This window comes from Mandrillus leucophaeus, unplaced genomic scaffold (assembly GCF_000951045.1).
Source record: "Mandrillus leucophaeus isolate KB7577 unplaced genomic scaffold, Mleu.le_1.0 Scaffold1705, whole genome shotgun sequence".
Taxonomy (NCBI): Eukaryota; Metazoa; Chordata; class Mammalia; order Primates; family Cercopithecidae; genus Mandrillus; species Mandrillus leucophaeus.
Genome location: NW_012101705.1, coordinates 85,662 through 96,284, shown reverse-complemented (window position 1 = coordinate 96,284; position 10,623 = coordinate 85,662). Strand labels below are relative to the sequence as shown.

At 45.9% G+C, this 10,623-nt stretch overlaps 1 protein-coding gene across 3 annotated transcripts in view; it reads right to left on the bottom strand.

Annotated features, from left to right (window-relative positions):
- REG4 (regenerating islet-derived family, member 4) overlaps nt 1–10,623 on the bottom strand; it is a 28,148-nt gene that overhangs the window by 11,761 nt on the left and 5,764 nt on the right. For 2 of the 3 annotated variants that reach the window (XM_011976904.1, XM_011976905.1), the window contains exons 3-5: nt 8,013–8,110; nt 4,780–4,917; nt 3,574–3,679 (exon numbers count right to left, since the gene is read on the bottom strand). In XM_011976904.1, coding sequence (XP_011832294.1) covers nt 3,574–3,679; nt 4,780–4,917; nt 8,013–8,110 — 342 coding nt within the window. Of the gene's footprint in view, nt 1–3,569; nt 3,680–4,779; nt 4,918–8,012; nt 8,111–10,623 lie in introns of all 3 variants that reach the window. The other variant, XM_011976903.1, reaches the window with a different exon arrangement.

Sequence of the window (10,623 nt, the reverse complement as noted above, 5' to 3'; positions counted from 1 at the left end):
TGTAGTACCAGCTACTCAGGAGGCTGAGGCAGGAGAATGGCGTAAACCCGGGAGGCGGAGCTTGGAGTGAGCTGAGATCCGGCCACTGCACTCCAGCCCGGGTGACAGAGGGAGATTCTGTCTCAAAAAAAAAAAAAAAGAATTTCCAGCCTGTTGGCCTGCCCTGTGGTTTTCAGATTTGACAGCCCCCACAACTGCATGAGCAAATACCTCAAAGTAAATCTTTGTCTCTCTATATATACATCCAACTACTTCTGTTTCCCTGCAGAACCTTAAGACAGATACTAACTTTCCCAATGAAAGAAAAACACTTTAAATGTCACACACCATGGCAAAAGCTCCACTCCAGCACTGCTTTTGAAGAAAGGCAGGGGTTGACATGAATCAACTGAGAACGAGGGGCTCTTGTGTTGAAGCAGGACGCAGTGAGGATCTGAGGGTGGCCTTTCCTAAGCTCTAAGAAGCTCCTATTCAAAGTTAAAAGAACTGAAAGCTGCTAAAGCCATTCACATCCCAACAGGCCATCTGCTTATGAAAAAGGACTGAGCCCAAGGCGGAGGTGGCCTTTTGAAGGACTGAAGTATTTTTGAGGTGAGATCCAGCTATTTCCCTCCCAGAAGCCAAGCTCCACAGCATCACTTGTCATCCACGGGTGCTTGCAGCAGAGCGAGGAGTTGTTCCCTGGCTAGGTGTCTGCTTGGGCCCTGACCTGCAGATCTGACCCTGTTCCCAGTGTGTGTGGGGTGGGTGAGAGCTCTGGGGAGAGGAAGTGGTGAGGTGTGCCCCTCCCACTCCTAGGATGGGGCCTGCCCATGCCAGCATCCCTAGTGCTCAGCGCAGGGGCCACAGAGTATAAATGAAATGGGCCCTGCAAGCTTGTGGGTACTTTCACAGTGTGGGGCAAAGAGAATACAGCACAAGGCCATGGGCCAGGCTTGAGACTGACTCATCAACCAGTCCTTTTGAGGTTGCTGCCCATTGAGCCTGTGGATAAGCTAGTACAGCAACTTCAAACAATCAAGCACAGCACAGCTCACCACAGGCACTAAGCTAGAGAGCTCTACTTTTCCCACCTCACCAGAGGCGGAGTGCAGGGAAGGGTGAGTGAGAGACCTTATTTTCCTCTCCTCCAGGCCACAGAGCCATGAGCCTAGCTTGCACATGATAAACACGCCACATGTATTCAGATGATTAGGACGATTATTTCCTCCTTTTTATAAAGAGGCATTTGAGGCACAGAGAAGTAAGAGAGCTGCACAGGGTCACACAGCTCAGTTAGGAGGAGCTGGGATTCTACCCTGGGCATTCAGAATGCAGAACCCACGCTCTTGACCTCAATGTATACTGAATATGACATTTCTTTTCAAACTGCAAAATCCCACTTATCATAATTAAATGTCTCAAAGTGGACCAGCAAAACGTCAGGAAACATTGCAAGCTGCAATTTTCCGGAGTCACAAAACACACATTCTGATGTAAAGGCTCCCCTTTACATCAGAAAGGGTGAGAGAGAAACACACCAAGTAAAATGCTCTGAAGTTCTTTCTAAAGAGATATAAAAAAGGAATAGCTCTGTCACAGAGACAGAACAAGAATGTGTGTGTGGCTGTGTATTGGGGCATTAATATTATATATTTTTTGAATTAAAAAAATTAGAAACAGAGTGGGGAGCAAAATCCACTGAACTGATGTGACTGAGGGGGATGTGCTTTTAAACTCTACCTTCCACCAGTTTTCCTCAAATCCTTGCTTCATTCCTTGTGCTCTTCTGCCTTGACAGTCAGTGTTCTTCTGACAGCCACGAGCTGGGTGAGTAACCGTGGGAAAGGAAAGGAACCCAAAGACGTGCTGTTCCCAGAGAGCTTCAGTCTTCCGGTTCCCATCCACACAACAGAGGCGACTTCGCTACTGAAGTTTGCTGATGTGATCACCGACTCACAGGGAAAGGACTTTTGTTTGAGAACTTTGTCCAGTGGGAATGTCAGAATCTGGGGAATGTGAGGGACTTGGGGAGGCATCTGGTCTACTGCTCCCAAACCAGGTCTGGCCTCCAGCCCCAGAGAGTCTGATGTTGCAGGTCTGGAAAGCGAATCCCTGATATTGGTATTCTTACAGTTGTTCCTCATTTGATTTTTTTTATGCCATGGAGCCTCGCTTCTAACACTTTTAATGCGTCAACTGCAATAAAAACTACAATGTCCACCTTTTGCTTGGTTAACTCTGGCTGTAAAGTTTCTCACTGCTTCCTGGGGTAGCTCGTTATGTGTTTGAGCAGCGCTAACTGTGCAACATTGTTTTCCTTGATTAGAATAAAAATCCACTTGTGGGTAGCCTCTGCCTATTGGTTTTGGTTGTCTTCTTTCCATCTGAGCCGACTTCTGCCTTGAACAGCAGCAGCTGTGCTCTCACCGGTCTGTGCACATCCCCTCTCTGGCTGTTTGTCTCGGAGGGTTTTCCTCAGACTGTGTCTCATCGTGTCTGCCCTTCGCCTCGTGCTGTTAGAAAGTTTTCTCCCTCTCTTTTTCCTTCTTGTAAGTTTATTCCTCAGACAACATTAAACTTCCCCCATGTCCTGCTGGGGGTGGCCGAGTCCCTCCTCTCCCCAGCCCAATAGCTGAGACCTCAGCCCAGGCCTGCCCCACGCTGACTTCTTGGCTGGCAGGGGGTCCTGGTGTCACTATGATGGCCTATTAGACCCACTGGGATATTCTCAAGTATATGACCTTTGGCATTGAGGATTCTTTAATATCCTGTGATCTTGTACAGCTGAAGTTTTCTACACCGCTTATTCGTCATGGTTCTCACCAGGGGGTGAATTTGCCTTCCACAGGAAACACTTGGTCATTCTTGGAGATATTTTTCACGACCTGGGAGGAGGAGTGCTACTGGCGCCCACCGATTAGAGACCAGGGATGCTGCTCAACCTCCTGCAAAGTACAGGATAGCCCCCACAACCAAGAGGTACCCAGCCCAAGGTGTCACCAGGATGAATGCTGAAAAGTCTAACTCATGAGCAGAAAGACAAAGAAGGAACGCAGGCCAGGGAAAGGAGGAGGCTCATGCAAGTGTGTGCAGCCTGCACTGAGCTTCAGGCCACTGCATTCTGGGGACAGGATTCAGGGAAACAGGAGGGAAGAACTCAGGCAAAGACCAGCTTTCCAGGGCTCATGGCAAACCCTCATTTTAAAGAAGTCAGAAGAGATGTATCTGTCTTCACCGCATATATTTACTCCCTGTGGTCTGGGTTTCCCCAAACAGGATATATATCCCCCTCCTGGTAAAGAATGTGATTTTAAAATAAGTATATTTCAGAAAAAACTGAATGGATTTAAAGAAAATATTGAGTAAATAACAACAGCTGGAACATTGATAGGACAAAGACTGTAAAGTGATCACAAAGGACTGAAGGTTGGTAATCGATGTCTGTGGCAAGGTCACTGCCCTGCTGGAGAAAAGAGTTGTTAGTGTGGAATGAGGAGGGCAGGAGTCCCCTGTGTCTATTTTTGCTCTTACTAGGTAAAGGGAAGGGTCTGCACATTGAGAAGTGGTGAGGGGCAGTGCATTAGAACTTACTGTTATTGGAGCTCATCTCAGTACAGTGCTTGTTCCCACCCATGGACTTGCCGGACCAGGATCTGTACAGATACATGGCCCCATCAATCCACTGCCACCGCTGCCTCTGCAACAACAGGAGATGGAGAGGCGTACGGCTCAGCAACCCGCCTGCCACAGCCAAGGAAGTCCCTTCAGTCCCCTTTAAAACATGCTTTCATTGCAAACGTTGGGAAAGTGCAGAAATGCTTAAAGAAGGAAAAAGAGAAAGTCATTCCACTCAACCACTAATAGGAAAACATTACCAATGCTACTGCAAGAAATAGAAATAGATGTAAGTATTTATTCCATCTGAATGACAGGGTTCTGACTGATAGCAATGTGAATGCATAAAAATGCAAAATTTCTGATAGTCAAATAAATGACATTAAAAAAATAATTGCATAAAATATTTGTAACAACTACGGTAAAGGATTATTAGTTTTTCTGTAACATAATATTCAAAAAGAGAAAAAGCCTAAGATATTGATAGACAAACACTAAGGGATGAACACATACATATTCATGAAAGAGGGTGATGAATATGTGGTATCTTCAGCAGTTTTATTAAGAAGCAGGAAGTATGGGGGTTCCCGCTTTATGTTCCCTGTGTTTGTTTGAGTCAACTAAAGAAGCCCCACCAAGCATCTGTCAACTGAAGACCCCACACCTAGACCTCAACAACAGCTGTTCCTTACAAAGGCTGCTCATGTCATTTCTTACAATAAGGTATTGATGAAAAGAACAGGAAGTTACAGCGAAAAGCATCAAGGATAACAAAAAGAATATTAGAGCACCAAAAAAAAAAAAAAAGGCTAGCTGGAAGTTTTCAACTTTAACTCAAGATCCAATGGAGATTTGATTGATCTGTCTCATAATAGGCCCGTGTGTACACACACACACGCACACACACACGAACTTGTTAAGGCTTTAAAACGTTGGTAATTTTGTGTTCTGCCTTTCAGGAGGACCTTAATTAGACAGAGGTCTGTACATTTAAATCATATCCTCCACCGAGGGCCAGAACTGGATCCCTGACCTTGAGGCCTTGGTCTCTGTCGGCTGGAGGCGCATCTGGAGAAGATCCACCCGCTGTATGCCTGTTATAGGCCGGGAGGCCATTCCTCAAAAAAGAAGATGCCAGCCTGGCTTTCCCAAGAGGGCCTTTGTGGCCAAGTCTGAGGTTACCTTCTGTGGGTCGTGCAGGCCAATCCATACGGGCTGGCTTCTCTGATAGCCACTTATGTACTCTGCTATGGTGCTGGCTTCCTTTACATTCAGGATAGATGCCAGGTGGGCTCCGTTTTCGTAAGACTGACACTGGAGCTACGTACAAGGAGAGGTCCTGTTAATGATGCCTGCATGTTTAAAGCACAGCCCTCTCCTCAGAACGCTAGTGTGCCAAGCAGGAGGGACTCACGCAGCCCCCACATCCTCCACACAGAGTGCTCTAAACCCCACAGAAGGCTTCCTGCCAGCCTGGCAGAGAACACAACTACCGCAGCGTTCGGTCTCGAGAAAGAGGCAGTACAAGGCCAGCGCGAGAGATTGGGGGTCTAAGGACGTGCCCGGGATCCTGGTCTTGCTTCTCAGGGGCATATGTGACCTTGACAAGTCACTTCACCTCCCTGAGGCTCAGTTTCTTCATCTGTAAAATAATTACTGCTACCTAGGACCTGTCATGAGACCTATTGTGTTATAATACTGCATTTCAACAGATCTAAGAAACTGCTGACTGTAAAATGTGGCATTATTTTATGTCCCATGAAGAAAGAAAATAAAATCACTGTCAATGAATCTATGATACACTGTGACACAGCGTGTTTGTAGCACACACCTGATTTCAGAAGTGTCAGAATATGAACACAATGTGCATCAGAGAACAGACGTTACGGCAGTGCTCTTCCCCGGACACCTCCAATACACTGGGCACCCCACCATTCAGTCCTAACGGCAGCCCAAGGAGATGGGGCCCACCTTTAGTTTACGGATGGGGAGACAGAGGATCAGGAAAGGGCAACTGGACACAGGACCAGAGCCCAGGTCTCCCTAATTCCTAAGCCTACATTGGGTTTATTTTAAATTATTATTAGCCGGCTGGGCTAATCCCAGCACTTTGGGAGGCCGAGGCAGGTGGATCACGAGGTCAGGAGATCAAGACCATCCTGGCTAACGCGGTGAAACTCCATCTCCTGTCTCTTATACACATCTAGATGTGTATAAGAGACAGGTGGTGAGATCCGGCCACTGCACTCCAGCCTGGGCTACAGAGCGAGACTCCGTCTCAAAAAAAAAAAAAAAAAACTTTCAACTCTATTCCCAAATCTGTTTTACTCCTGTATGTCTGCATATCAATCCCAAAGTTTTCCTTCTGAGGTCCTTGGCAAAACTGCTGTCTTCTTTCACATCCAAGGCCATGCAATCTGAATTTTTCTTGTGGGTGAATAAATGGTAATCACTCACTGTTTTAAGGACTGTATGAAACACATGACATGACAAATTCTTGTTCTGTAACCAGAAACCTATTGTTCAATTAAACAAGGCAAATGTTTATATATATGGGCGTGTGTATGTAAACTTTATTCTCTTCTGAGGTTGTGTTACATGACAAGAAATTGAATTAATTCAATAAAATTTTAGTTTGGGTTGCTTAGGTTTTTACTGCTCCCATTCTTGCTTTTACTAATTTACCCAAGATTAGATGTGATTACTATTTAATAATAATTTAGTCCTCACACTTACAAACCACTTACAATATCAGCATGCTTCTATCACTGTAATTCTATTTAATTCTCAGGCCCATGAGGCATGCCAGCCAGATGACCAGACAGCATTTATTGAGTGCCCACTGGGTACTAGCCACAGAAGATCCTGTGTCAGAAGGGGAAACAGGCTTGGAGTATGTACGTGATAGCCTCCCTCCCAGTCCACACAACTGGTACTGCTGGAGCTGTAACTAGAACTCAGGCCTCTGCCTCTCAAGCTCAAGGTCGCATGTCCATGCACTTCTCACGTTGCCTCCATCAGCTTCCGTGGGTCTCAAGAGCCAAGGGCAGTAGCAACACTGGTGAGGAATCGGGGAGCCGCACAGCCCTTGTTGGGTTTGAGGGGTCCCTTTTGGCCTCACCATCCCAGCACCGCCTCTGCATCCTGGTCCTGTTAACTTTGTTAAGGTTCAGTGTCAATCCTGTGGGCTGTTCTTTCTTGAGACCCTGAATTGGCGTCTACCATGTGCCATAGGCTTTATGCAAGTTGTTTTAATGAATCCTCCTGACAAGTCCATGAAGTAAAAAGTATTATCCCACTTTCCAGTAGGGAAACAGGTAAAGGGAGGTACCTAGTGAATTGCACCGTAGTTATGTAAACTCAGGTCTCTATTACTCCATGGTTCCCAGACGTCTTCCTCTTTGTTCTCTTTGTTTTCACAGAGAAAGGCTATTCCTCTCCACGAGCTCATTTTCTTTCCAGGGACAGAGTCTGGGAAGCCCTTTCTTCACTCTGTTTCTCTCCCCCTTTTATACAATTATTCAGGACTCAGCTCAGACTTTGCTGGGGTTACTGCATCAGTTACTCTCAGTGTAAACTTGGGCAAGTCATTTATACTCATGCTGCATTGAAATGTTCTGTTTCAATGTCGCAATCCTGCATTAATCCTGGGCTTTCTAAGGCCAGAGAATACGTTCATAGCCTCAGTAGCTGGCGTGTGGTAGGTGCTTCATTCTTGTTTTTGTTTGTTTGTTTGTTTGTTTTCTGTTTTTCATTGTCTAGTTTAATACAGGGATTCTAAGACCGCATGGGCCCAGATCATGCGAAATGTACCTATATGACTCCCCCAATTAATCACAATTCGGCAGCATCGACTCCCCACACGCGGCTGAGATAACTTACTTTGACTGTCTATTTGGTGATCTCTCAGACAAAGCTTCAATGAAATAAAATGGACATGTCTGTGAACTGTGTAGAGCAGTGGAAAAGTTCTCACATTTTCTTGGACTGCTTCACCTTCTGTCGGCGGCTCCAAGATGTCTGCTCCAGGCGTGTCTACACACCTCTGTCTGGTAAATCTCTTACAGGAACTCCATTATCCTTTCTGTGAATTCCTCATCTTCTCTTCCTCCTTTGATTGATGTATTTCTGTCTCCTTTACTGACAGTGAGCTTGCTGAGGGTGGAGGCTATTTCCTATGTATCCGTATGTGCTTGTAGCCCATCTAGGGTCTGGCATATAGCACCTGCTTCAGCAATGCTTACAGAATTGAATGAGTTGAACACACAACCCTCTTCTCGCCATTTCACCAGCCAAAGGGGCTTCTCTTCATAGTGCCCAGGAAGGACACTTGATCCCGAATCAAATGAGATCTGGGGCTCTGGCTGGTCCTTTGCTCTAGAAAGCCCAGGCCAAGCAGGTGGCAAATTTCTTACCTCGGCATCAGACCAGTTCCTCAGCTTCCTGAAGTAACCGTAGCAATTGGACTTGTGGTAAAACCATCCAGGAGCACAGCTGGGTCTCCTGATGATATCTGCACATAAACAAGAGGCAATTGCACGTTATGATAGCAAAAACAATCAATTCCCAGACTTGATACAGTTTGCAATCAGGAACCCCTTGAATGAAGAGAGTCCCTTCATGAAGATTCCTGCTACACTGTCAAAAATGTATACAGTTTACCCTTCTTCTGGCTTTTCCCAAAGGGACCTAAGGCCTTTTACCAGTGTGACTGTGTTTCTGCGATTACTGGACACTGCCTCTGAACTGACACTAATTCCAAGAAAATGTCACTGCGGTCCACCAGTCAGAGTAGGGGTTATGGAAGTCAGGTGATCAACGGAGTTTTAGCTTGATCTGCCTCACAGTGGGTCCAGCGAGTCCAGTGGGTCCCCTGAACCCATGCTGTGGTTATCTCCCCGGTTCTGGAATGCATAATTGGAATAGACGCACGTACATAATTGGACTAGATAGACACACATAACTGGAATAGATTCTCAGCAGCTGACGGAATCTTGTATTAGTAGTGAAGGTCAAACAACTATGATTTAAGGCATCACAAGAGTGGATGAGGGACATAAATTGGTAGTTTGGGGCATTCCAAGGAGGGAGAAGTCACTTTGGCCTGGGAGACAAGGGATGGGTTACATGGCAACTTGACTGGAACTTGAGCATAGGTGGGCTATGTGTCAGTACTGGGGGAGGGAACATTTTAGGCAAAGGAAGCAGGAATGTGAGGGCATGCATAGAAACAGCAAGCACTTAAGTCTGCCTTAAGGGCTTAAGAGACAGGGTGTCCATCAGGCAACCGTGGCAGAAATAGGAAAGAGCCAGGACCTAGAAGCAAAGGAATCCATGATTCAAGGAGGCACATGATTTTCCTGCTAGTCAACTGGTGAATGGGCAATGTCGCTGTATCTGAAGGTTTATAAAGAGGGGGAGATGGCTGGATGTCCAGAGGCACCAGGTGACCAAGGGGATGTCAAGCTAGCAAGTGTAGGCTTTGTGACCATGTGGCTACCTTCTGACACCATGATGGGTGCAAAAGTGTTTCCTTCCATAAGGGACGTCCACAGACTGCAGCTGTCATAACAGTATGTTTTCTCTCCTCATTCAAATGATACTACTGTCTTCTATTTGCCCCACTCTTCTGTTTTATTTCAGCTCCTGCCCGTACATCTCCCAGGGCTCCCCATTGCTTTCAGAGGAGCTCTCTCTGCTTATCTAGCATGTAAGAGATTTTGTAATCTGGCTGTATGCCCCTATCCAGCCACATGCTTCTATGCCACAGTCCCAGCTCCGTCTTGGAACATGAATGCTCAGTGTAGCTTTAGATCCTTTGTATGTGCTATTCCTGGTATCTGTGAATAATGAATAATGACCAACCTAGCTAAGGCAAGGCAGGAAAGGTTTCAGTGAGTATGTCAAATATACTACAAACAAACAGCAAAGATATTCATGTATTTAAATGCTTCATCTTCTACTACATTCAGAAATATGAACATAATTTTATGATAAATAAAACGCAGCCTTTATGCCATTGCTGTTACTACTAGTACCACTGTCACCAGCTTTTGTAGATAAGGTGCTTGACTTTCTATAATCTCTCTGTTCTCTCCCTGTCTTTGTACTCTCCATCTCTGTCTCTTTTGTCTCTGTGTCTTTGTGTGTCCCTCCTTGTCTATGACTGTCTGTTTTCTGCTCTCATTCTTTTTTCTCCCTCTCCTTCTTGTTCACTTTTCTCTCTCTCTCCCCTCCCCTTTCTGCCCCTCACCCTGCGAGGTGCTTTCTTGGTGCCAGGCACCATGTTAAGTGTTTTATCCGTATTGTATTTTTATCAAGATTGCTTGAGGAGGTGAGGAAACAGGCTCAGGGTGGTCATCTGCCCAAGGTCACACAGAAAGATAGAACAGCTGCTTTGCAGATCCAGTTCTGTATGACTTAAAAATCTTATATTACTGCCACCAGCCCTCCCAACCTTTATAAACATGAGAAATTCAAAACTTAGCAACAGAAATAATTAACTGGGCTGCCTTGATTATTTTGTCAGGAGGAAAAGAAATCCTTACACTTCAAGGAAAAATTGATCTTCTTAAGAGAAGGCTGACCATTGATTACCAGAGGGCAGACATGACATGGGCTTGAATTTCAGAAAGGGACAGCTGCGAAAACATGCCTTCCATTGTAATACCGGTGAGACTGTTCTGGAAGAGGTGGCAAAGAAGAACCCAAATCTCTGACCTTTGGCCTGAGGACAAAGACCCCTGGCATCACACCTGGGGCTCCTGGTTTGGTCTTGTGCCCTCTGAAGCAACTCTCCTTGGCATTCTGTGAGCAAACATATTAGGACAGACCCTCCACCACCATGGTCCTTGTTTCCCCTGGATCCAAGCCGTGAAAGCAGAGGGCCTAGGGACACACGCAGAGGACTTGGAGGGTCAGAGTGGTCAGAGTGAAGGAGACCCAAGACCATGCTGGAGCCCAGACAATCACAACTCTCTCTCTTCTCTTTCTCTCCTTTCTCTGACTCTTTTTTTTTTTTTTTTT